The sequence below is a fragment of the Panthera leo genome, chromosome C1 (genome assembly GCF_018350215.1).
Source record: "Panthera leo isolate Ple1 chromosome C1, P.leo_Ple1_pat1.1, whole genome shotgun sequence".
In the NCBI taxonomy this organism is placed as follows: domain Eukaryota; kingdom Metazoa; phylum Chordata; class Mammalia; order Carnivora; family Felidae; genus Panthera; species Panthera leo.
This window is the reverse complement of record NC_056686.1, coordinates 25,534,114-25,561,950: the sequence shown is the minus strand read 5'-3', so window position 1 is coordinate 25,561,950 and position 27,837 is coordinate 25,534,114. Positions and strand designations below refer to the sequence as shown.

Genomic DNA, 27,837 nt, shown 5'->3' with positions numbered 1-27,837 from the left:
CTACCACAAAGTTATTAAGTTGTTGATGAGAAGACTCTTTCTCGGGTATTGTTAAAGATACTTAGCTCAGTCTTCTTTTGCACCTGAAGGTGAAGTGCAAGAGAAAGTGTAGGTAAGGCCTGAGAAGTTTCTGAGAAACAATTTGATTCACCCTCCCCTCCCCTGCCCAGAAGAGCTAGTCTTGGCTGGTGTGTGAAGGTCAGTGGCCCCATATGAGTCACTCCCTCACATGTCCTGCAGGAGGAGGTCACACCAACCTGGGTTCCTGAAAACAGCCTCTCCAAAGGGTATTCCCTCAGAATGAAGCTGTAAAAAAGGATGTTCCTGTCATCTCCATGGGTTCTTTATGAACTTCAGACAGTGCTGAGAATCCCAGAAAGGCTGAAGGAAGTCCCTTACTGACACCACACTGGAGGAGAGTCAGGGAGCATTGAGGGCAGAAAGACGGGGGTATAAGTGGGGCAACTCAAAATCCAAGACTAAAGAATCAGAACTGCCTTCCTGCAAACATCAGGGAAAATGCACAGTGTGTTTCTAACTTTGTCCACTGACCCACAGGAGAGATACAGGTGTGTCCAAGGACTGCCTGTCCAATCCCCTTTGGAGCATTTCCCGCAGCAAAAAGCACAGTCTCTTCAAGTTCACAATATGTCGTGAGATGAGCACTTTTTCATTCATTGACTATAGATATGATCTCTGCCTTTGAGGAACAATACATAGGAGAGAATAAAGGCCTATAAATAAAAAGCTAGAGTTTGGGTAAGTGCAGATGGAGGGGTATTCAGTTCGCTATCTTGGAAAATGTTGGAAGGAGCCACTAACTGGAAGGTCAGGAAGTTTTCACAGAGGAGGAGACATTTGAGCAGGATCTTAAAGGATGAGTTGGCTTGGAAATCATTATCTGAGAGTAGATGCAGGTGTAAAGGCACTGAGATGTAGAACACCTCTCAGAACTGAAAGTAATTCAGCATGTCTGGATCAAGATGAGGATGGGAAGGTCATAGGATCCAGATTATGGTCAGCCTAGATGCTTGGCAAAGAGGCTTGGGTTTTGTCCTGAAACAGATTTTTAAGGGTACAGGTGTTAGACCCTTGGAAATAACGGCAACAGTTATATCTTACTGTATGCATACCATATGCTGAGCACTGAGCTAAGCCTTCTGTATAAATGATTTTATTTCATCCTCTTCACAATTAATTAGGTTTTAAGAGACCCACTTGATGGATAAAGAGCGTGAATTGTGGATAGGTTGAAAGGGTAGGAAACTTAGCCATAGTGCATAGCCGGGGAGTGGCATCACCAGGATTTAAACCTGGTCTTTGTGACTCCACTGCCCATACATTTCAGTGGCTGGGCTATGCTGCTGGATGGAACAAGGTCCCAGAGTAAATGGGAGGGTGTAGGACTGACAGCCCTGAGGTCAGCCTTGGTAAGGATGAGAGTCCTGCTTTCTTCTGAACAAAAGCAATAGCAGGAAGGTCTGAGTTTTTGAAAGATCACTCTGGCAGCAGTGGAGAGGATTCAAGAGGGATACTGGAGGGAGAGAGACCAGTTAGGAGGCAGAAGCAATTACCCAAGTAAGAGGAATGGGGACACCAACCAAAGGCTTTGGAAACATGGAGAGGGAGACAGATTTAAGAGAAATGTAGGGAATGGAATGGGACTTGGTGGCTGACTGGCTGTGAGGATCAGGAGAGAAAGAGGGTCTTACTCAACAATGTATCCCAAGTGACCAGCACAGTGCCTGGCACATAATGATCACCCAGCAAACATTGACTCAATGGACAGATGAATAATGACTTGATACTTTCCGACTTGGCCCAATGGGAGTCTTTAAAAGAAAATGAAACAGGAAGAAGTGTTTTCAGTGGTCAGGATGGAAACATGGTGCATTTGAAGTGCCTGTGTTTCATCCAGTGACATTTGGATACACTGGTTGGACACTGGGTCAGTCTGGGTTCAAGAGAGAGATTTGGGTGTTACTTCATCAGCACATGGGTGAGAATAGAAGCCTAAGGAATAGACAACACTTCCTGGAGAGAGTGAAGAGAATAGGAAGATTCTGAATGGATCTGGGAACACCATCCTTATAGATGAAAGAAATACAGTGCAAGACACAGGAAGAGCAGTGTAAGGTAGGAGAATCACACCACAGAGGGAGGAAGGGTTTCCAACCAGAATATGTCTGACAGTGGTGGTGATGAACAAGTCTTGTTGGGGAAAGTGCTGGAAAGAGACTGTTGCCTTTGGCCTTGGAAGAGGACCTTTCAGTGAAGCTTTGGGGACAGAAACAGCCGTGGGGCAGGGAGTGAATGGGTGGGAGGGGAAGCTCTAGGGACAAGGAGCCTAGATAGCTCTTTTGATAAGTTTCAAGGTGACATAAAGGAAGGAGAAAGGGCATGAGAGGGAAGGAGCGTGGACAGAAAGTTTGGGGCTGCTCAGAGTGTTGGTTTGTTTAGGACATTAGAAACTAGAGCGTGTTTGTAGGCTGAGGGCGGAGCAGGCAAAGAGGAAGAGAGTGAAGATGTAGAAGTATCTGAAGTAAGTGAGAGGCACATAGGACTGAGACGACAGGGTCTCCCTTGCAAGGAGCAGGTGAAGAAGGATGGTGTTAGGAGAGGCTGAGGTTTGCCTGCAAGTGAGCAGAGCGGGACACATGTCCCTGCCTCTCCTTATGGTCATGAGATGATTATTCATCCCAGGCACCTGGGTATCTGTGGATGTGAGGACTCTTCCTGGAATTCCATTCCCCTTCTAGAACCTTTGCTGGCTGAGCTTAAGAGGGAGGAATGTTCCAGTAACTAGGACTCCCCTCCCCCCGCTGCCCTCAGGAGCCATAAAAAGGTCCAAAGAGAAATAAAATGCTCTGGTGTGGAAATTGCCAAGAACCTATGTCAAGACACCAGCATTGATGGAGCACCTATGGGCAGAGCACGAGCTCTGCACCGTGGGGACAAGAGCTTACAGTCTTATTGGGGAGGTGGGTGAATGGTAGGTCTGTACTCAGTAAACTAAGAATAAAACAATTACAAATACCCAGTCCATCTTTCTGGAAGCTTAGCATATTCAAGGAGAAGAGACAAGGCTCAGAGCAAGTGATGCTGGCCTACTCCAAATGGCTCCACATTCTCCCTTTGATTGAGATATCCTTGAGAAATGTCAGCCCCACCTTGGCCACGTGGGCTATCTTGGTCCTTAGAGTCATTCTACCCACAATAATATTCCCAAACTTTGGTTAATCATCAAAAATACCCAGAGAGGTATTTTGAGGCACAAATTCCAGAGCTCTTTGAAGATATGATTCAGTGGATCTGGGATGGATGCCTGGAACCTGTACCTTTAAAGGGTGCCCCTGAGGCTCTGACCAGCCAAGCTTATGGATAAACAACAACCCCCTTGCCTTGCAGCAAAGCGCACAGGGCCCACCCGTCCCTCTGTCCCTCCACTCAGGCAACCCTGGCTTCAGCCACACTGAACTCCTAGTTTGTAGACATACCTGGCCCTTTAAGACCTCTGTCTGGGCACATCCTATCTCAGTGTGCCTTCCTTTCCCCTCCAAATTTCTGTCCCCCTTTGAGACACAGCCCAAATACCCCCTCTTCTGAGAAGCCCTCCTAGCTCCAAGTCTTTGTTCTACTTTGGTTCCTATAGCATTTTATCAGCACCTGTCGTCTGTGTGGGTATTATGTCGTGCTATGTTTAGAATCTCCTTCTCCCATAGCCCATGAGTGCCCTGAAAGCAGGGATGGCATTTTGTTGAGTCCTTCTTCAGTCAGCGTGGGTGCTTGGCAGAAAGGAGGAGCTCAGCAGATGTTTGAATGCGCAAAGAACTGACGGAGAAGACCTGTCTCTGGGTCAGGTATCTCTCAGGTACAGCCCTGCCACGTGAAGCTGGGGGCCTCCTGTCAGGACCTCTCAGTGGGGCCTCCCAGAAGACATACCGATGCCATTTTTGCAGTCAGAACTGAAGCCCAGACCCGCGTCGGTGCCCCCTACCTGCACACATCTACCTTTCTTCTGAAGCTCCTAGGTGTGAACTCAAGACATGATCTGATTTGCATGTGAACCTCGCTGGATGTGAGCCCGAGAGTCAAGCCATGTTCGCTAGAGAGGAAGTAAAAGCAAGGCAGGGGGGACAGAGAGGTGGGAGGAGGAGGGCGGTGGGCCAAGGAAAGGAGAGGGAAAGGAAAGCTCCTGTTATGAACCTCAGAGCCAAAGATAACAGCCTTTTGATGATTGTTCCTGGGGGATTACCAGTATCACTCCCCCTTTGTAGACCTGCAGAACTGAGAAATCACACCCCAGGCAAATGATCACTTGCTGGTGCAAATATCAGGAGCACATTTGTTGGCCCATTTGTTCACTCACTTGTGAACATTCAGCAAACATGTACTCATGCCCTGTCTGTGCTGGGCCCCGTGTGAGAGGCTGGCTGGCTACCAGAAGGGTCTCCCCCAAGTCCCCCAAGCCCATTCCTGGAGTGGGACCCTTTAATGACTTCCTGCAAAACCTGCTAAACCTGATTCCGTGCCTCTTACCCTTGTCCTCACTGTACGTCACCTCTTGGTGTTCCTTTCTTCCTTGACCTGGCTGTGGCCTTGGTGTCCCCCCACCCCCTCCTCTGTTCTTCAAGGCAGTCCCTGCTCCTCCACTGTCCAGGACTTTCTGTGGCCCTCATATGTGCCCCATCCCCATGCGTCCGCAGTGCCAGCACCCGTCACACCACGTGGGGTTTTCCACATGCTCCCGTGTCTCCTCTTCAAGACTGAGGTCTCTCAGGACAGTGGCCATGTTTTGCTTGCCTGCAGCTGCCTCTCCAAAGCAGAGCACTTGGCAAATACATTTTAACGGTTGAATGAATAAGTGAATAAATGAATTCATCAGTCAGTGAGTGGATGAGCCCATGAATGGATGAAAGGCTTTGCTACTCTCAGAGCCTCCAGAATTCAACCTGAGTTAGTGACCAAAGTTCCGGAACCTCTGAAAGTTCTTAGTTTCTGCCCCTGGGCTTTCTTTCCCAGCCTCCACCAAAGCCTCAAGGGTACTGGCGGCCACTCCCCTTCAACTCCCAGGGTTACGGTCAGCCTTCCCACTGGCCTCCCTTCCTCCCCAACCCCAAGAGCCACCTGTCCAGCCGTGATCTGGGCCCTCAGCAAGACCCGGCCAGGAATCACCATGCAGGCTGTGCCCAGGAAAAGGGATTCCCTCCCTTTCATGGAGCTAGTGGTCAAACTGACAGCAGCATTAGTAAACCGAAGCTGGGGTTGGGGGGTGGGGGGGCGCGATCAGCCCTCAGGGGCTCAGAGAAGTGCTCTGAGGCAGAATAGGGGAAGTAGGACTGGAGCAGACCATGGTGGAAGGGAGCTGTAATGAGCTGGGAAGGGGCAGACAATGCCATTTAAGCCTCGGATTTCCTTGCCAAGATGCTGAGCTTAATCCTGGGGATCAAGAGTTGGCACACTTTTCCATGGTGATGAAGCCTTTCTTCAGAACCTGTAGCCAGTAGGTTGTGATTGGCTCTGAACTGGAGAAAATGCCTCCACAGAAGCTTCAGCAAAACAGTTTATTCCCTCATAGACCAGAGGCCCAGAAGTGAAGAGTCCAGGGCTGGTTTCATATTTCATTCAGGTCTCAAGCACCTTCTATTTTTCCCTCTGCCGTTCTCTGTGTGTGGGCTCTTGTCCTCATGATCACAAGAAGGCTGTTCCACCAGGGTCCTCACATCTGTATTCTGGGAAAGCAAGGAGAAAGGTGGGGAAATGCCCTGAGGGCTCTTCAGCTCATGTCTCATTGCCCAGAATCCTGTTGCTTAGCCATCCTTAGCTCTGAGGTTAGCTAGGTTCATTGCTGCACTCCACAGTCAGAGTTCTGTTAGGTACGGGTAAACGGAGGAAGAGACATTGAGTAAGCCACAGTCGATGTCTATCACAGAATCCCCAAACATGAACTAGATCAAAAGGAACTGCTTTGGTTGGAGGAGGGCTCTGCCCACTGTGGCTCCCTCTCCACCTGTGTTGGTGGCCAGGGAAGTACCTTCATGGAACCCTACGGTGCCTGGGAAGTCAACTTGAAAAACCTTGCTCTAGGCCCGGCACACTTTTTCTGTAAAGAGCCAGATGATAAATATTTTAGGCTTTGAGGACCACGTGAAGTTTCTGTTGCACATTCTTCTTTGTAATGGTTTATTTGTTTGTTAAATATTTTAAAATGTAAGAGCACTTCTTAGCTCAAGGGACCATACAGAAACAGTCCACAGGCCGATTTGGCCCAAGGACCATAGTCATCCAGCCCCTACTCTAAGGGATCCTGGGGCACAGAGCTTTGGGTACAGAGTGAAGGAAGGCAGCAGAGGCAGGGAGTCCAGCAGGGAGGCTGTTACAAAAATTCACTCCTTGGACAACACTGTCTCAGGCTGGGTCTCTTGGATTCCAGCTTCCAAAAAAAAAAAAAAAAAAAAAAAGCCTGTGAGCTGTCAGATCCCTGCAGCCTTACTGAGGCACTGGGCACAAGCTGGCAGGCCTGGGGATCCCTGCCCTTTGGGAGGCCCTGGGCAGTGTTCAGGAAGCAAAGACTGGGGCTCCTGGGTGGCTCAGTAGGTTAAGCATCTGACTTCGGCTCAGGTCATGATTTCAGAGTTTGTGAGTTTGAGTCCCGCATCAGGTGATCAGGGTTTGTGAGTTCGAGTCCCGCACTGGGTGAGTTTGAGCCCCGCTTCAGGTAAGCCCCGCTTCGGGTAAGCCCTGCTTCTCTCTCCCTCCTTCTGTCTCTCTTGGGATTCCCAATATCTTTCTCCCTCTCCCTCCCTCTCTCTCTCTCTCAAAAAATTAATAAATAAAATAAAAAATAAAAGTAATGTTTAAAAAAAAGGGAAGCTAGGACTATCCTCCAGAACCCAGGGTGCGCATTGCACATGGCCTTACTCCCATCCCCCACTGTTCCCCGGAAGGCAGCTGTGTGCTGAGGTGATAGTCTCCAGACTCCTTCCCCTTCCCACCACTCCAGGGCCCTGTACCAGCCTCCTGGCAGGTCTCCCTGCCTCCAGCCCTCCCTTCATGCTGAGTTACAGCTTCCCCTCATGTTCACCATCAAGTCCAGACCACCCGCTCTGGCCTGCCAGGCAAAAGCCAACTGCAGACCCCACCAGGCTGCTCTCACCTCTCACCCCTGCCCTGCCTTGACTGCCTTCCCTGCTCTTCCTTCCTAGTTCACTATTCACAGGATCTACTGGACAGAGAGCACACCCTTCTCCATCCTGTGGGGCCCAGCACACCTCCCTCCTCGGGCAGCCCCCTGTCATTTTCCCCTTCACTGCCATCCCCAGCCATCACCATCCTCACCGTGCTCTCAGCATTGGGGTTCTGCTTCCAACCTGCCAGGCAGGCGAGGTAACACTTGGGAAGCAGCTAGCTCGGTGCTTGGCACATGGCAGGTGCTCAGTCACTCTGTGCTAGATGATGGGTTCATCTACTCATAATGGGCGCAAATTGGGTGTCTGAGCTGTATACAAATATGCCTCTTTGATCACGCCTGTTTCACGTGCTGCCACTCTCCTGTCTCAGGAAGACACTTGGCGAATGTGATTGATGTGCATGTTAGTTAATGAGTCATTATAGAATCTCGTCTTTAAACAAAGGCCAAAGAGAGGAGGGAAAAAAATGAAAGCATCAGTACGTTGTGCACTGGGGGCCTGTCCCAAAACTGCAATGTTATGTCTGTTGTACGGTCTACTCAGTGTAATTATCTCCTGCGTTAGGGTCAGATGCTCTAAAATGCAGTTCACATCCATGGCTGCTCTAACCAGTGATGGGAATCATTTTATGGCTCTGGGTTCTGGCCTTCCAAGCAGTATTTTCCCATTATAGACATAATAATCATACCCTGCCTTTTTTGGAGGTGGCTTGGTGAGCCAGTGTCCTCTGCCCCAGGGCTGGCTGCAAGGGGGTGATGGTGGCAAGAATGTGCATCCGGGGCCATTATTCCCTGCAGAGGCCAGGCCCCTCCTCCTGCAGAAGGCACTGCCAGCCTTGGCAGGATTTTGTGTGCCCAGGCGTTTGCCATGCTGCTGGGATTCGGCAAAAGAGCTTAGGGAGGGTTTGAAAGGGTAAGTCATGGTCCCTACCCAGTGGACCTAAGGCCTCACTGGGGCTGCTGTGAGGCAGCGAGCGGCAAAGAGCCTGGCCTCTGGTGGCCTGGTGAGTCCCAGTTCTACCACTTGGCCGTGTGATCTTAGGCAAGTCGCCTAACATCTCTGTGCCATTTGTAAACTGGAGGTATTCATAGTAGCTACTGTTGTGAGTCGATGTGAATTGATGCATCTAAACTGCTCAGAGCAGAGTTGAGCATGCTGTAGGGTCAGTGCTTGTAGTGAAGAACTCTCGTTACAAAAAGATGATCAAAAACTGTGATTAGGTGTCTCAGAGAATCTCCTAGACCAGGGGTCAGCAAGCTAGCGTTGCTTTTTTTTGTAAATCAGGTTTTACTGGAGCACAGCCATACCCATTCACATATATATTATCTGTGGCTGCATTCGTGCTACAACAGCAGAGGTGGGTAGTTGCAACAGACATCATATGCTTAAATATTTACTCTCTGGCCCTTTACAGAAACAGTTTGCCAGCTTTTATTCCACATGGTAACTTGTATGGGGGACTGGGAGCCTAGCAATCTGTCCATGCTGGAGAACTGGGAAGGGTTTGGAAAATGTTCTCTGATTTAGCACTGTCTGAGCCCCTGGCACGTGCCTGGCACATGTAGTGGAGGAGCAGGTAAACAGATCAGTGCCAGTACAGCAGGTAAGTGCTGACACAGAGGTGAGGAAGGGTATCGGAGCACTTGGAGAAGACGGGCCTCAGGGAGGAGACATTGCTAGCGGAGCCCATGGGGAAGGAGGGGTCTGTACAAACCAGAGTCGCCAATGCCCAGATCCCAGCAGATCCCCAGGTCTCCTCCATGTGTGTCTGGCTGGGAAATGGTGACATTATTCTTATAGGACAGGACCAGGGAGGGTGAGAAGGGAAGGAGTTTCCAGCCTGAGCGAATGGTCCCCCAATGATGCCATTGGCCATCAGGGAGCGTGGGGGGCGATCTTGCCTGTCAATGGGAAAACCAGAGGGGCTAAGGCATCCCCACTCACTGTTGACAGTTACCTGCTGTCCCCTCTTTCCTAACGCACCCCAGCCGCTGCCTGCTGCAGGCACACGTACCCCCCTCACACACACGCTGCCACAGCTCAGACTCTCCTGGGTTTCCCACCAGCCCTCAGTGCTGTTGCTGCTAAAACAAAAATGACATGTCACACCTTTCCTCACAAATCGTCCATCATTTCCCCTTGCCTTTAGGACAAAGCCCAAATCCTTAGCATGACAGACAGCCTTTCCTAATCTGATCTTCCCACTTCCTCCCATCACCAGCCTCCACTTCCATCTGCATTAAGCCACTGTCAGGAGTCTCTAGACCTTTGCCCGTTCACCTGCTCCTCCCTCCGCCTGGATGGCTTCCCCTTCCTCATCCATTTAGGTAACTTGGGTTCATCTCCTGCACTCAGCCTGGGCTTCATTTCCTTTGGGAAGCCTTTCTTCCAGCCAGTGGCACTCATCTCCTCTGCCATCTTGTTCTGTGCTCGAGGGTGTACTTATAACAGAGATGCTCCCCACTGTGAACACCATGCCCCGTGCAGAGGGGCCCTCAGAAATGGTGGCCAGGCAGCAGCTGGCCTCTGAGATCCCTGAAGGCACCCCGGGGGTGAGGCTGTGCAAGTCCCCTAGCAGTTTGTGGGTTTGCACAGAGGACACCTGCACAACAAGGAAAAACCATCCATGAGAATTCTCTACTCCTGGGGTCATAGAATAGAACACAAAGAACACCTTCAGCCTCCCCACTGGGAGGGGAAAGTCTTCATCAGATTGGAACCACAGATGAATGGATAAAGAAGATGTGGAGTGTGTACACACACACACACACACACACACACACACACACACACACACACACTGGAATATTACTCAGCCATAAAAAAGAATGAAATCCTACCATTTTCTACAACATGGATGGGGCAAGAGAGTATAGTACTAAGCGAAATAAGTCTGTCAGAGAAAGACAAATACCATATGATTTCACCCATACGTGGGATTTAAGAAACAAAACAAATGATCATAGCAGGAAAAAAAGAGAGACAAACCAAGAAACGGACTCAAGTATAGAGAGCAAACTGATGGTTACCAGAGGGGAGGAGGAGATGGGGAGGGTGATGGAGGTTAGGGAGCGCACTTGTCGTGATGAGCACCAGGTGTTGTGTCGAAGTGTTGAATCACTATATTGTACACCTGCAAGTAATATTACACTGTAGGCTAACTAACTGCAATTTAAATAAAACCTTTAAAAAAATGAAACTGATAAAAAGAGGCCCAGATTAGCCATTAGGAGTGGTGCCTCTCTGTGTCCTGTCTTCATGAATGGCACCACCATCCACCTGTTCGGAGACCCACAAGTCATCCAGAATCCCGTCCCCTCCCTTGGTCCCCACACCCATCCAGTCACAAAGCCCTAAATGTTGCCAGGCCCTGTCTCTCGTTTCCAGTCCCCCCACACCCCCCCCACCTCCATCGCTCACCTAGTTGAGTACAAATGCCTAGACCCATCCTCACCACTCTGGCCTCACTCCCACCACATCCGTTTCCACACGAGCAGCCAGACGGATGTTTTTCTCAAACGCCCATGTGCCCCTGCCACCCACTGTTTAAAACTTTTCTACCACCTCTCCCTCAGGATAAACTCCAACTCTTTGGATCAGGGGAGATTATAAGACCCTTTGGACTTAGCTCCAGGCAAAATTCTCAAGTTCTGGACCTTCTTGAGTCACCTCCTTGCACTGAACCTCCAACCACATCGTCCCCCATAGTGAAACAGCTAGCAGGTGTGCTTAGTGTGTGGACCTTCCATCAACAGACAGTGAACACTTGTTCTAGAATGTCCCATCACTGCCACAGCTCAGGCCCTGTGCCTCTGGCTCCTCGGAATGGTCCTTCCCTCTCCCAGCATCCTCCTGCAGCCTGACCGTCTTCTGTAGGCTTCAAAACCCTCAGCACTACCACGGACCATCTTCCTCCTACCCCCGGTGCAGGCTCTGTGAGCCACAGGCCCCTCACCGGGACACCTATCAACCAGCATGGCAATTCTCAGTGTACTTTCTGTCTCCCCTGCTCACCAAATGCAGGGACCATGCTCACTCTTGAAACCCCACCTCCTAGACCTGGCATATGCTGTGTGTTTAGTAAATATTGTCGAAGGCAGGACTGGAACAAGAGAGAACCTTGTTGAAACCTCCTTCCTGGAACATTCATTTATTCAACAGATAAAAGAGGGTGGAGCAAAGCAGGCAGAAGAGAGGCTAAGAGAAAGTTCTGCCCCCCAGATCCCTGGGGGCTAGAGAGCTGAGATGCCACATGTGGCCTGAAAAATTGACACCAAGTCCAGGGGATTTCTGTGCATTAAAGCATGAAGAAAGAATCTAATCTTCTCACAGGCAGCCAGATGTGCCTGATGTTCCCATAACAGTCCCCAGAATTGGCCAGATGTGCTGTGAACATCTTTGGAAAACATCAGGGGACTCTAGAGACTATGGCCTGAAAAAAAATAGCTCATGCTCCAAGAGGTGGCATGGAAATGCTCAGTTTGGATCAAGGGTTATGTGGGGAGGTGTCGCAGGGACTCTGGGCATCAGGACCCAAGGAGGGAACTTCTCACTGTCCTCACAGCTGTACGCGTGTCTCTTGGCAGCCCCTACCTGCCCCCTAACCCCATGCTCCCTCCCCAGGTGATCAAGCTGGCCTTTGAGGACTTCGACTTGGAAAGGGGCTACGACACCCTGACGGTGGGGGACGGCGGGCAGGACGGGGATCAGAAAACTGTCCTCTACGTGTGAGTGAAGTGGGGCTGTGGTCAGGAGGGTGGGAGCACATGCCCCTGGCCCAGGGGTGCTGGAATGATGCATCATGTCCTTTCTGGTCCCCAGGCCACACCGTGTCAAGGACAGGGGTCCTTCTGTGCTGCTGGTTTCAGCCCCTCTGTTCCAGAGCACTGGCCAAATTCTTGCAGGAAATGAGTATAGAATGAACCATTTCTCAGGGAGCAGGGAGAGTCAAGGTTTTGTGTGCACGCCTGGAGCATTCCACATGATGGTCTGCTTCTGTGTAGACCCTGCTTCTGCCATCCTCCAGCTTCTTCTCAAGGCCATGTCCATCCGTGGCAATCTGACTTCAGACAGAGACAGGGGAAGTGTTTTGCTAACCTCCCGCATGCTAAGAACTATCTGGGAAATGGATGGTTTCAGGGATCTGGGACCACATACACATGATGGCCACATTTCCTGAGCAACGAAAGGCTAGTGTCATGTGGTCTAGTCAAGGGAGAGGGTAATATCTAGCTGTCCTGGGATTCCATTGTGTTGGGTCTTGCGTCTGGTGGGGAGCATTAACTCCTCTTTTGCCCACCACCACTAGCCTGACATAAACATAGGAAAACACTCCTGTTGGTGCATGTGGCCCAGCACAGACAGCCTGATCTTGCTCCTCTCCCCTGCCCAGATGGCAGGGAGAGGAGGGAGGAGGGTTTCATGTACACCAAACATCCACCATGTGCCCAGGTACTGGGAAGGGAAACTTCACATCCGATATCTCATTTAATTTGTGTTATTATCCCCATTTAACAGGTAGGGAAACTGAGACCCAAAGGTTACAAAGCTAGTTGGAGGCAGAACCAGCAATTGAGTTCATGCCTTTTGATTTTAGTCGAGGAGAGCATCCCATGCCATACCCCTTCCCGACCAGGCTAACACCCTCTGCTTTTAATGCTGAAGGAGAAATGGCTATTCAGTAATAGCTTCCCTGTCCAGGAGCTGTTCTGTTCTGGGCCCTTCCCACACCTGCCAGAGAAGATCCTGTCAGGACAGTTAAATGACTCATGACATTACCCTCTGAATCAGGTGACGTGGCTGGGACTTGGAATCTCTTAGGAGAAAGAAATGGAATGTGAGCCTGAAGGACATCCCCTCCCCCCTGCCTACTCCACTGTATTCATCAGGGTTCTCCAGAGAAACAGAACCAATAGGATGTACACAGAGAGCAAGGGATTTATTTTAAGGAATCGGTTCACATGATAATGGAGACTGACAAGCCCCAAGATCTGCAGGGTGAGTCGGCAAGCTGGAGACCCAGGAGAGCTGTTGATGTAGTTTTAGTGCAAAGGCCAGTGGCTCTAGACCCAGGAAGAGCTAATGTTTTTATTCAGGTCCAAGGCAGGATGGATGGATGGATGGATGGATGGATGGATGGATAGACAGACAGACAGATAAGCAAGCAAGCAAGCATTGTCCCAGCTGGAAGTCTGGCAGGCAAAAAGAGTTCTTTTTGTTCAATGTAGGACTTCAACTGACTGGATGAGACCCACGCATACTGAGAGGGGGAATCTGCTTTATTCAGTCTACCAATTTAAATGTTAATGTCATCCAAAGGCACCTTCACAGAAACAGTCAGAACAATGTTCGGCCAGCTATCTGGGTACTCTTTGGCCCAGTAAAATTGAACCACAAAACTAGCCATCATACCCCCTTCCTTATGTTGGTGGATCCTCATCACTCACCTGCCCTATATGTTACATCAGTTCAGTGCGCCCAGAAGGCCAGGATCCCAGTTCTGTCTCCTCCAAAGACAAAATCCCACTGTACTTTGTCATAGAGAGAACCTTCCAAACAGCAGAGCTGAAAAGATTCTTAGGGATCATACAACCCAAACCCCTTATTTAACATGAAATAAAAAAGCCCAGAGTGGCTCAACCACTTGCCCAGGGCCCCACAGCAAATGAATGGCAGATCCAGGATTTACATGCAGGTCTCTGGACCTATGTAGTTTGGGTGAGTTCCCAATAAGGTCTGTAACAGCCCAGGGGCTCTGCCCTCACACTCCTATCTCTTTAGGCCAATGTCAATCTCAAACCTCAGGGAAACACACAAAATGGTTGGACTCCTTTGTTGTCATAGTTGGGTCAGACAGACTCTGCCACCCTAGAGTCAGGAGCCAGCCCTGGCTTAGCCTCAGTCCTTGCTACAGAACGCCAGCACCCTAACCCAGTGATGTCACATGGGCCAGGCTGGTGTACCCCAGGTGTAGCTCCACCCCTATGGCACTCATGCTGCGATCATCATCCCTGCAGCCAACTCAATGGCCCTCCAAGCTTTGAGACCCCAGAATGGAGCAGAGATTAAGACCCGTTGATCCAATCACGCCATCTACAACCAACTCCCAATCTGTGCTGGCGATCTGTCTGGTCTCAGCAGCAAGAGGATGGTTCCTTATGGAAACCCCAGCCTATGCATGGGACTCTGGCTCTACTGCTCTCCATCAGGCTGACCTTGGTAAAGCCACTGTCCATTCTACACCCTGGTCTCATCTGTACAATGGGGATAATGCAACCCCTCCCTCCCTGGCCTACTGGGGTCATTTAATAAGATAATAGATGGAAAATTGTCTTGTTTGGATAGGTTTTGGTAAATGTGAGTTGAATCAGAATCTTCCCCATGCTTAAACTGTTCTTCAGAAAGAATGTGGCCCCAGAGTAACAGTTGCACTTTAAGACTTGCTTCATATATAGAATGGAGAGAGATGTCTCATTCAAAGGAATGGCGGGGTTCCAACTGCAGCAATGGGTTTCTGTCTGTGTCTTTTCTGCAGTACAGTTCACATGAGAGATCGAAGGTGGCAGGATTGTAGACACCCCTTCATTAGATCTGACTACAGCTATTCTGTCCCCTGAGAAAGCAAGGACACAGATCACCCTCCTGAGCCCAGGGGCTAAATCCAAGCCCCACCTGTGGCTGAAGGGGAGAGGTGGTGAGTCTTCCCGCCCCTGGAGCACATGCTCTGGGCTCCAGAGTCAAATAGTGTGGGGCCAGGGATTTGCCTGAGTGGCCAGGGTTTCTAGTCATTCAGTGGGGTGCCATGGTGGGGTGCATGCCTCTAAATCTCTCTCTCCTGACAGCCTGACAGGTACGTCGGTCCCAGATCTCATTGTCAGCACCAACCATCAAATGTGGCTCCTCTTCCAGACTGATGGCAGTGGCAGCTCCCTGGGATTCAAGGCTTCTTACGAAGGTAACTGCTCTTGAGGAGCCAGTACACTCACTGTAGGATCAGACTTGGGGTCTGGATGTGGAATCAGCAAGCCCTGGGTTCGCATCCTGGTTCTGCCCCGCTCTAGCTTCCTGTCTCCTTAGGCACGTTATCCGAATTCTCTGAGCCTCACCTCCTTCATGCAGTGGGTCCCTGGACTGTTTTGAGGATTATCTGGGATAAAGCACGTGAAGCACAGACCACACAGCACCAGACGCATACGTTAGTTTCATCCGCAATTCATACCTGGCTTGTGTAGACCTTTAAAAGACCCCATAAATTTTTGGAGCCTTGCTTATTTTTTTATCTTTAGACTGGAAGAAGTAGCTTCCCAAGCTCCCATATATGGGTCACAGTGATGAGTAACTGCGCACAGGGCTGGGGACACACACACCATTGGTGGCCTGAGGAGGGTACAAATGCAGATGAACTGAATCTACTGAGAATCAGCATTAAGGGAACAGCAAACCCTGGGCCCAGGAGAGACCACCACCATCAGCCTTATGTGCGCCTCCAGACTTCCTATTGATGATGACTGCAGATGCCGATCCCCACAGAAAGGGGAGCAGAGGCCAGCCCCCTGGGCATTTGGTCACATTTCTTTGGTGGCAGAGCCTAGCCCAGCACTAGGGGATCTGATGCATCAGATCCGAGCCCCTGCAAGGAGTCCACACTCTAGTAGTGAGAGGAAAAAACACACGAGCTATCACTGAAGCAAGATAACCTGTGGCAAACAGCCAGTGGGAGCACAGAGAAAGAGGCATTCATCCTTTGTGTGGCATCAGGAAAGGCTCTATCAAGAAAGTGAGCCTTGAGTCTTGAAAATGACTCGGTGGCTATCAGAGAGACAGGGCAGGGGATAAGGGAGAGAAGGTATTTACCCACCCCCATCCAGAGACCTGATCATTCTACATGAGATGAGTTGGGGGAGAAACTCCTAGAGACTCTTCTTCTGCTCAGTGTGTCCCAGGGACCAGGGACCAGGACTTCTTCCTGTACCAGGACCTGTGCTCTGTCTCCAGATTGGGTACACAGGAGGTGTGTTAGTTTCCTACAACCACTCTGGAGAAGGCCCATGAACTGGGGGGCTTAAAAGAACAGAAATGTTTTCTCTCCCTGTTCTGGAGGCCAGGACAGTGAAGGTACTGTTGTAAGAATGGGAAGCACGTGTCGAGGTGACACAGAACAGCAGACAGAGAACACCTACAGGGTGACAGGTGCTGGTGGGTCCACATCCTGTTTCTCTCACTTTCTAGCTCCATGGCAGGTCAGGGAGCCTCTCTGGCACTCTGTTTCTTCACCTGTGACATGGATGTAATAATATGCCCTAGGACACAGGGCTTCTGCAAACAGTAAGTTTGATAAAGGATGTGAAAATAAGAATTGCACAGCAATTATGAGTGACTAGTGAGTGAGGACACAGGTAGTTAAACCAGTGTCTCTTTGGGTACCAGAGTTACATGCAGCTCTGGGGGACAGCGGAGGGAAGTCAGGAGACCCTAATTCAGGCCTCTCTGACACTCAACCCCTTGGAAAATGGGAATGGATTTGGACTCAGAGTTTTCCCCATTTCTGAAATTCTGTGCATGTTCAGCACTGAATGTTTCCAGAAGTGGGGAGAAGTGATCCTGTGCCACCCACGTGCCCTTAATCTGTCCATATTTTATCAATGGCATGGATAAGACATGAATAGCATGAGCCGGAAAGGGACGACAGTATAGGAATCAGCAAACAAGGTGCAGGAAGACCTCGATGGGTTGAAGCAGTTGCCCAAGTTACCAGGATCAGATGCAGTGGGAATAAATACCATGTCCTCTGTTAAGGTTCAGAAACTTAGTGCCTGGAATTTACCTCAGGGAGTTAGTTGTGCTTTATTCTGTTCTGCCCAGGCACCGAGAATTAGGCTTAATTGTGGGGACAGGTAGGGAGAGGGCTGAAGTCAAGCCCAGTGACAAAGGTTAATGGCCCCCTGAAAGTATATTTGGGGGAAGAGTGGGCTCAGGAGAACTGAGAGCTGCATCTAAATATTTGAAGGGTTGTCACGTGGGAAAGAGGAATTAGCTTTGTTTGGTGTGGTTTCACTAGAAAAGAAAGGGACAAAACATTGAATGCCCTGCTATGTGCCAGGACGTTTGTGCTAATTTTCTCAAGGTTTTCAAGCAGTGGTGTGCAAAGACTTAGAGTACCCTCAGGGACCACCAGGGTCGGGGAGGGGGTGCCTAGCAGGGAGGGTTCTGCCGCTGCCTCCATGTCTTCTCCATCCTTCTGTTCCTTCTAAGCCATCTTTTACGAAGGGATTTGTGGCTAAACACCAGTTTGAGAAACTCTGCTTCATCTCACTCAGTGTGACAGCTAGCGGACGGCTGCTCTTTTGTGCACGAGGAACCTGAAACTCAGAAGTGTGGAGTGACCTGCCCGGGGTCACACCAAGTCTGGGACCTGGAAGAGCCGAGATTCGACTCTGTGTTTCTGGCTTCAAAGGCCACGATTTCCCCCTCTACCAGCAGTCTCCAAAGGGACAGAATTTCAATCCCTTATAAAATATTTATGGAAGCCAAAGCTTTGCCCTGGTCAAATGGGCCATAGAGCATGAGCTGGGCTCCTCATTACTGATGGTCAGGGTTTTGCTTGTGAGGTCATGTGTCCTCCCGCCCAGCCCAGACTGATGATCCTGTCACGTGAGCAGCACGCAGCTGGGTGATGAGACTGCAGCAGCAAGCCGCCTGGGCCAGAACAGAAAACCAAAGCCGTCTCAAAACTGTCCTGCCTGCTAGTCACAGACTAGGGGTCAGCAGGACCTCTCCTTGACCCTGGCAAATCAGGAAGATAGTCTGGGCATTTATGTACATGGCCAACCCACCGGGGCCACATGGGCTCTGCTCACAGAGGCATCCGGTTCTGTGAAGAGGGAACAGGCTCGGAAGTGGGCCAGACCTGGTGAATCCTGGCTGGTTTCCGCTGTGGGCCTGGCCAAGTCATAGGATCTGTCTGAGCCTCAGTTTCGCACTCAGGAAATGGAGATGATAATGGTGACCATAGAGCCTTGTGATGAGAGTGAAATGGGGTCACAGAGAGCTCCTTGCACAGTGAGTGGTGCAGAGAGGCACCTTCCCCTGGGCCGCTAATTTTCCCCTGCACCCAAGCCTTCCATGATCGCCACTGTTCCCCACTCCGGGGCGTGTCCTCTTCTGCCGGGGAGCACATGGCTCCTTGCCTGTCCTGCAGGTGGTCTGGGCTTGTGCTGCTAGGCCTGGCGCCGGGTCCCCGCATCCCGCCTGCACTCCGCACCTGGGACCCTCACTCCCCACACTGGCCGAGAATTGAGATGGTTCCTGTGGCCACAGTGTTGTAGGAAACAGAGGCAGAAGTGGCGGGAGGTCACTGAGAGCCTGGAGGCCTCACAAAGAGTCTGTACTTTGTCCATAAGGGAGAAGAACCCATGAATTCTTAAATGTAGGGATAGGCTGGCCTTTCCCTTCTTGTCCCTTCCACCTTCGACCTTTTATTTGAGGGTAGGAGCCATCAGTGAAGGAGTCATCCTCTACTGTGAATAAAGCTGGGTCTATTGCATCCCCTGGCCTCCTGATGTGACTTCCCGTCCTGGGAGCTTCTGCCGCCTGCAGCCTCCTGGGTGTCCACCATCTCTCTGGCTGGCCCCTCGCTGCCCCTGCAGAGCAGGCCCTTCTTGGGGTCTCTCCTCAGCTTTCTGTCCTCTTTCTTCTAGAACCCTCCACAGTTAATTGCATCCATTCCCGTGGCTTCCATCTCAACCTAAACACTGGTGACTTCCAAATCTGTTCCCCATTTGTAGTCTTCCTGTGACACAGTTGATACGCTTCTCCCTCAGACATCTCAAACCCAAGGCACGCACATTAGGCTTCTCGGGCAGATATAACAAGACACCATACACTGGGGGCTGAAACAGAAATTTATTTTCTCACAATTCTGAAGGCTAAAAGTCCAAGATCAAGGTTCTGGCTGATTCAGTTTCTGGTCTGGGCTGTCTTCAGACTGCAGCCTATGACTGTGTTCTCACATGGTCTTTCCTTGGAGGCGGGGGGTGGGGGACACAAGCTCTGTGGTGTCTCTTCTTATAAGGACACTAATCCTATTGGCTTTGGGCCCCACCCCTAGGGCCTCATTTAGCCTTTGTTACTTCCTTAGAGGCCCCATCTCCAAATACAGGCACATTTGAGGTTAACACTTCACCATATGAATGTGGGGAAGACACACACATTCAGTCCATTAACATCATCCAAACTGAGCTCACCATCTCCACCCCCATGCCACACCCCCTGCTCCAGTGTCCCCATGTTGATGAATTGTGCCACCATCCATACCATCACTGGGCCTCACCTCCTCCTCCTCCTCCTCCTCCTTCTCCCTCTCTCATCTCTGACTCAGTTCCCAGATTGTCAGTTCTCCCGCTGCAGTGTCCCAGCCCCTCTGTCACTCCCATGGCTGAGGCCGTGATCACCTCTCACTTGAATGATGGCCCAGTCCTTCTTCTTGGCCTCCCTGACTCTAGTCCTCCCCCACCCACCATCGGCCACACACATCTCAGCGATCTTTCCAGGATCCACATCTGGCAGAGTTCTCTCCTACTTAAAAATTCCTCATGATGACTTCTCATCGCTCTTAGGGTTATCATTCACATGGTATCCAAGACTCTCCATTTACGGTAACTCCAAGCCACATTCTGGCTCCTGTGAACCCACAGAGTGCCCAGTGCCTGGCATACAGCATGCGTTCAGAAAAGCTCTCAGATTAAGGTTTAATGACTTTCTACACAAGCACAACCAAACACCCTTCCTCCACACCCTCTCCATCCCCTCACGGCCCACTTTATCGCCTCTCAGAGCTCAGATGCAAGAGCCAGGCGTTCTCCATTGTCCCCCTGGCTTTGGGGTCAGACAAACTCTGTTTTTAACTGAGTTCTGCCATTGGTTCTGTGTGTGGTCTTAGCCAGTCCCTCCATATCTTTGATTCTGAGTTTTCTCACCTGCGAAGGTGGACTGATAAACAGTGATCTCATGGGGGTTCTTCCAAGGGCTCAGTGTAGTGAGGCTCCCAACACAGGGCCAGCCTGTAAACAGTTAAAAGCCTGCCCCTCAGGGCCAGCCAGAGTAAACAGTTAAAAGCCTGCCCCCTTGCCTGCTTCCCCAGGTCCGCAGCTCCTCTCCCAACCTGCACCCTTGGCCCAGAGCTTCAGAATGACCTCCGTCCCTATCCTAGCCCTCCTTTTATCTGCTTCTGGGGAATTCCATACATGTTAGGCCCCTTGGCTCGGTGATAGGAGGGTGTAGATGTTCCACAGGTGGCATGAGGCATTCGTGGGCAGAGACCACCCTCCAGGCACTCCTGGCCCCATCATCATCAATATGCCCTCTGCCCCAGCTCAGGTAAAGAGAAGCTTCCTTGGGGCCGGCAGGTGGCACTGCAGTATAACCTCCCTCCCCTCATTAAAAGTGTGAGCCCTGGGTGGGAAAATTGGGGGATTTACTTTCTAGAAATTCTTCCAGTTCTGTTTGTCACAATCACAGGTCAGGGTGGGGGAGGGGACTCAGGCTCCATCAATATCTGAGTACTTGGAGCCTGGAACTCAGTCCCCCTCCATGGGGGCAGCCAGCTGTAGGAAATGCATTCAGAGTTGCAATTGCTTTGCTTCCCAGTAGAACAAGAAATATTTAAGGAACAGGCAATTAGCACTTACCAGAAACATTATAAAATTACATACAACTTGCTAACAAGTTTTAGCATCAATCTGGGAGTCTCCTTGCTTCCTGACTCAGAGCCTGGAATCTGGCAGCCTAATGCTAAATCTGGGGATTTGGCTGGCACAGGCAAAGAAGGAGCTGAGACCTTGACCCTGGAGACAATGAAGGAGCAGGGCGGTAGAGATTATACAGAAAGGATGCCCAAGAGCAGGGACCCGTGTTGGAAATGAGGTCAGCTGTGTATTCAATATTATTTAAGCTCCTATTGTGTGTTGCAGACACTATTCAGGACATTGGGGCCCCAAGGACAAGAAGAAAATCTCTGCCTTCACCTAAGTCATAGCCTATGTTCAGTAGAGTCAAGGAAGTCCGAGAAGATGAGAAAATATCAAGGAGGGGCAGATAACGTTGCTTGAGGGTATCAGGGAAGGCTCCGTGGAGGAACAGGTGTCTGGAATGGAGAGTTGTGTAAAGGATGAGAACAAGTTGGTCAGAGGTCCCTGAGAGAGAGAGAACATGAAGTCTGAGAGCGAGTAGGGAGAACACAGGCAAGACTAGCCCTCTGCCTCCCACACCTCCATCCCCTTCCCAAGAACTTAATGCTGCTGGGAGACATAGGTGAACTTCCTAAAAGTGATGGCCTCAGAGCTGGGCTGGAAAGAAGGCCAAGGACAACAGACCGGCATCATTGGTGCCACTCCTTTTTGGACCCTGCCTCACTTCAAGCACAAGGCCATTTTTCACCTCCAGTCAGCTCTATTCAGGATACCTCTGCTTTGTACGTTATCCCCATGAGCCGAGAGGCCCAAACTCCCCAACTTGCCAGGAATAACACTAAGCATGTTCCTAAGACACTCCCTGGGTTTCCATGAGACCCTTAAAGCTTTCTCAGGCACAGAGAGCTAGGGTTTAGCTAGATGCAGGCAGCAGTTGCCCGCTGTCAGGAAAGCCCAGTGGGATCCACGCTGTACCCAAGTCTGTCCTGGCCCCTGGGGGCGGGGGGTTGGCAAACAACAGAGAATGCTGCACCATTAAAATTTGGCAGGCTGCAAGCGGTCTGCAATAAACTGGCATTATGATACTGAAGAGAAAATTGGCAGGAAGTAATTTGTCCATGAGATATGCTCTCTAAATACACGGGCTTTTGCAAATAGCAAGCTCTAGCTTGGGGCTGATGCAAACAGCTTGGAGGCAACCCCAGTGCTCTGTATGTCCACATTTACCCCCTGTCCCTAACCTCCTTCAGCTGTGACATCCCCATGATAGTGTTGTGGAGGAAGGAGATGGGGAAGGAAGAACGTCACCCACTTCATCTACCCACACTTCCACCCAATTTGTGACAGCCTTTGCAAAGAGATGCATGAAAACCCAGATGCACATACAGACGGATGCACTATGCCCCAAGCCTCCTTGTATCCTTCCCATCAGAAGCAGAGAAGTGGAGTGGGATGTGGTTCTAAGGAAATCCATGAGATCTAGGCATGCCCAGGGGTTGTCTTAAGCACCACAGTGTCTCCGTCACTCGAAAGGGGTTTGTGCTAATTGAACAATGGGCCTGGGCCACTCAGTATGTGTGAGACACTGTCCTTGGTTCTGGAGATACAGAGGGCAAAAGGGATGGGACCCCTGGCTTTGAGGAACTGATAGCCTCCAAGACAACCCATAGATGACTCCTCAGTCATGGAACCAGGCTCTTCACGGTGCCCCTCAGACCCTCTCTGTGGTCTCATCTCTCTTCACTGTCACCTCCAGCCACAGTGAATTTCTAACTATCCTCCAGATACTGTATTCTCTTCCTTCATTCCTCCTTCCTGCTTCTTTCCTTCCATCCTTCTCTCTCTCCGCCACTCATCATCCTGCAAATATGTACTGAATGCTCCATCCTTGCCTCCCACTCTGCTAGAAGCTGGTAGTATAGACTTTTCAAAAACAGTCTTGGTCCTCAAGAAATTTTTCATTTAACATAGAGAAATGCATGCCAAAAATGACAGCAATGGAGCCATGGCAGAAAACGGTCCAAAGGGCTGGGAGTGAGAGAGAAAGATCCCCTAAGTCTGCCTAGGTGATTTGAGGGAAGATCCCAGATTAAGAAGCACTTGAGCTGACGCTTAAAGGCGATTCCTCATCTGACAGAGGAGCAGGGGGTGTTCATTCAGGAAGAGAGGACACAGTGCCATGTGAGAGCCATGTGAGAGCCGGCTGGGCTCCACCAGGCACCGGGTGATAATGACTATGGGGAAACACCTACTGGTTACTGGTTACATGCCATGTGCCAGGCATTTTGACAATTGTCTTATACACATAAGTTCATTAAATCCTCAGAACAACCCTGAAAGGTGGGCGTTATTACCATTTCCATTTTACAGATGACAAAAATAGGGCTCGGGGAGAATAGGAAATGTGCAAGATCTCCTACTTATGTCAGGGCCGGGATTTAGATCTCTGCTCATCACCACTGCACTGTTTTGTCTCCCCACAGACCGCTCAGTTTGGGGATGGATAAATCTCAGGGTCAGTGATGGGCAAAGATGAGTCTGGAGTGGGAGGGGGTAGGCAAGATCCTGCCACGTCAAGCTGTTAGGGGCTTAATCTGTGGATTTTAGGCAGCCATGAAAGAATCAATGAACAGGGCATAGTAATGATGGGATTTTTCTTTCGGAGCCATCTCAGCCTGCTTTGCTGAGTACAGAATAGAGGCAAGAGGCAGGGGACCCACTCTCGCCTGATGCCACCATCCAGGTAGAGGGTAGACTAGAACAGTGAGAGAGGGGCTGGAGAGCAGAGGGTGCTGGGATGTTTCAGAGGGGGGCCAGGATGAGGCAGTTAGGCTGCAGGTGGGGAGGGGAAGGCAGAATCCAGGCTGATTCCCAGGTTTCCAGCTTGGCAGCCTCCGTGAAGCCTCTTTGCCTCCCCCACTCCCTCTGAGTTTCCTCCTCTGCTCTCCCAAAGGTTGTGTGGTCAGGTGCACACCTCCTCCCTTGCCCTCATCATTTCCCTTGTACTTAACTTCTGCAGCCATTTGACTGTGACTCTCTAAGGGCAGGGACCATGGGTCAGGCCACTGTCTGTCTGTAGTGCTGAGCATGGCATTTGGCACAGTTTCCACACAGCACCTGTTAGCTGGATTCGAATGTTAAACAGCGTTCTCTGTGTTCCAAGCGCTGAACTGAGTCAATAACGCATAACCAATGCCTGCCTCTGTAGGACTGACATTCCATTGGACAGGAAACAGGGGAGCCAACCTGGCAGCCAGCGGGAGCAGGGGGGCAGAGTGGGTGAATCATTCTGTCCTTCACACCCATCAGACAGTAAGCATCTTGGGGGCAGAGATTCTTGTCCTTTTTTCCCCACTGCTATGCCCCCAAGTGTCTAGAACAGTAGCTAATCACATGAATCTAGGCAGTGCCATGAAGGAAAAGATGGGGAGCCAGGAGAGGCAAGAAAACGGGAACCACATAAGGTGCATGGTCAGGGAAAGCATCTCTGAGGTGGCCTCTTAAGCTAATCCACAGAGTGACGAGTCGGCCACGTAAAAAGGGGAGGAGAGGAGGGGGTAGCCCAGGCTGAGGGCACAGTGACTAGATGAAGGGACAAATGAAGTACTACCCCTTTGGAAAGGCAGCAAGTCACAGCCCAAGCTTGGACCCCCCTTCCTCCTCCGAGTGGCGTTGTCCTTCTCGGAGCAATCAGATGGTGGATTTAGAGAGACATGATGCAATCGCTCCTGGACAGACGTTGTCATGAAAGAGAATTCCAATTTGGTATTAGAAATGGAAAAACCCAGGAGAAGACTGTAAGGTTGATCACAGATGATGGGGATAAAGCCGCCAAGCAAATGGAGAGCAAATACTTCGAGCGGCGAGCCCATCACAGTGGAATTCTGAAGCACTCACCTCATGTTTGCCAGCTTGCTTTTTGTAGGCAAAAGGAGAGAGGGAGGGAGGGAGGGAGGGAGAGAAAGAGAGAGAGGGAGCAAGTCTTATAAAATGGAATTATATTAACCAGATAACAGAAATTGCATGCATGATTTTCTCCAAGTCAAAATTTGGTTTATCAATTTGCTTTTCTGGGCCCTGACATCAGACTGGGTCAGACCGGGAGGGTCAAGGTCAAGTGCCTTTCAGGCAGGCAGAGGAGCACAGGGAGCCTTCTCTGGGAGGGCGAGGGGCCTGGGTCCCTGTGCCCCCAGCAGAGGTTGGCCCTGGGCTTGGAGGGAAGGCCCTCCAAGACAAAGACAAGGAGCGTCTGAGGAACACAAGCCAGCCACCAGCCCCTCTGTCAAACTCTCCAGCCACCCTGCTCTCCTCTTCTCCCCTACACCCAGTCCCGGCCCTACACGTATCCCTCTCCTATTCTGGACCTCTTCACCAAGTACTCTCTTAAATCTGACTTCCCCTTGAGGCTACCATTACCCGGTAGCCCTCTCCTGTGCCAGTCCCCACGAACTTCACATTTGAGAGGCAGGTTTACAGTTCATCCTCCAGTGCCATTCTGGCCATGTGTCCCCCATCTCCCTGGATCTCATGCTGTCACCACATCTGGCTCTTGTCCCCTCCCATCAGTGCCACCAGCCTTTTCCTCTCTACCCCAAGTCTTGCCGTCACCTTGCCTTCCAGCCACTTGACCTTCTCACTTCATAGCGCTGCCCTCTGGCTGCAGCTGGACCTTGCTCTCCAGCACCTCTGAAATCTGAGCTGCACCCAGCCTGCGCCAGGCCCTTTGTCCCCTCAGCTCTCCCTACCCACTCTGCTCCTGATCATCATCCTCCCTTGGCCTCCCGATCCCCCAGCCCCTCCTGCTCCCCCCCCACCCCCCCACCCCCATTAGCCTGAGCCCCGAGGGTAACACCTCCGCCATTCTTGTAATGGGATCCTCAGCTCCTTGCCCCAGTGGCCTTCCCTTTCTCCAAACCCCACCCCTCCATCAGTCTGGAGCCCCCTTTCTCCACTTCTGCATGCACCAAGCTACTGAGCTGCTCGGGGGCGCCCCGTACATGCATCATCTCCACCCTCCTTAGGCGCTAGGTGGCAGTCCATCCAGCCATGATCTTATCCAGCGTGAGTGCCTCAGACATTCTCGTCAATGTTAACTCCCTTTCCCCACAAGCAGGCCCTGTCCTTCAGCAATGATCATGAACCCTTCCTCCACTGGGAAGTAGAGCCTGTGCCATCGCAGGACCTCCTTCATCCTCCCACACCATACCTGAAAGCTTAGTGATCACCTCCTCCTTCCTGTCGTGCAGGAAGGAGCTTCCTGCTGGCTCAGGCTATCCTGCAGTGTGCTCTGGGTACCCTGCCCTACCTGCCCCAGAGCCTCCGGCTGTCATCCCCATCTGTCCTCCAAATCTTCAGTTAGCCATTTACTCTGTGTGTCTGTCTGTTTGCCTGTCTGTCTCCTTCCCTAGCATTTAAATGTGGTTAAATTTCTCTGATCTTAAAAATATGTTTAAGCTGCCTACTTCAAGGCCATGTTCCTCACAAGTTACCACCTAAGCTCTCTCTATTCCTTCACTTCCAAGAAATGGCTCCTTTAAAAGTCATCTGTTCCTCCTGTATCATCTTTCTCTTCTCCCATTGCATATGGCCCCATCACTGTATGCAACCACTCCCGCCAGTATCAGCAGTGACCTCCTTCTTCTAACCTGCTTGTCAGCCCCACCTAAGCTTCCCTGAACCTTCGAGGCTAGAGATCTGCTCCTCGAAAACCATTCTTCTCCAAGCCTCTGTGACCCTGCTCTGCCAGATTTCAATCCAGCATTCCACTGGGCCATCCAGTATTCCTAACTATTCTGTCCAGGACTGACATCTCACTCTCTGTGGGTGGTCACATCCTTCTCATGGCTTCTTTTACCATATGTGAGCTGAATCCCAAATTATGCACCCCTACACTAGACTTTTCTCCTCAACTTCAGACCCATGTAGCCACTTTCTGCTAGATGTGTCCACTTGGAGGTATCACAGTCATCCCCAAAACTCCGCATGCCTTACTGATGACCATACACACCTGCTCTTCTCCCTGCATTCTTGTCTCAGTGAGTGTGCACCCAGGTGCCCAGGCCAAACCCTCAGGCATTGTAGACCCTGGCCTCTCCTTTATCCCTGGTGTGCTCACTCTCAGGATAGCCTGTGGCTTCCTGCTGTCCCACCTCCCAAATCTGTCTACCTCTCCCCATCCGCTCTGTCTTTGCTCAGTCCAGGATGTCACCAAAACATCCCCCACATTATTGTGAACCTCCCACCAGAATGGAAACTTCATGGAGGCAGGGCTTGTGTCTGCCTTGTTCTCTGTTGCACCCCCAGTGCCCAGCACAGTGACTTACACTAAGTAGACATTTGTGTGTTTGCTGAATGAATGAATGATCCCCTTGCCTCCAGAATTGCTGCCCCCAGACCATTCTGCAGATAACAGTCAGGATGATCTTTTAAAATACACGATATGAGGGACACCTGGGTGGCTCAGTTGGCCAAGCGTCTGACTTCGGCTCAGGTCATGATCTCGCAGTCCATGAGTTCAAGCCCCACATTGGGCTCTGTGCTGTCAGCTCAGAGCCTGTAGCCTGCTTCAGATTCTGTGTCTCCTTCTTTCTCTGCCCCTCCTTCACACACACACACTCTCTCTCTCTCTCTCTCTCTCTCTCTCTCTCTCTTAAAATAAATAAACATTAAACATTTTTAAAAATAAAATAAAATGCACAGTATGAAATGCTAAGTAAAATGAAACCCTTTGTTAACTCCCCACTGCCTCCTATCTGCAACCTAGTCTTGTTAGCAGATTATACAGTGTCTTTCATGGGTTGGCCCCACACACCTTTTCCAGCCTCATCTCCCACCAGCTTGTAGAAAATATCTACACTTGTACTTGTAGAAAGGCAATGTGGTACAACAGTAAGAACCCTAGAACCATATGTTTGGATCTGAGATAACTCAGATGACCTTGGATAATTACATGATCTCTCTGG

General features: G+C 50.6%; 1 protein-coding gene across 1 annotated transcript in view; it reads left to right on the top strand.

The window, feature by feature from the left end:
- Positions 1-27,837, top strand: part of CSMD2 (CUB and Sushi multiple domains 2) — a 540,846-nt gene that overhangs the window by 258,632 nt on the left and 254,377 nt on the right. Inside the window, 2 exon segments of the mRNA XM_042948549.1 lie at positions 11,814-11,917; positions 15,032-15,144. Coding sequence (XP_042804483.1) covers positions 11,814-11,917; positions 15,032-15,144 — 217 coding nt within the window.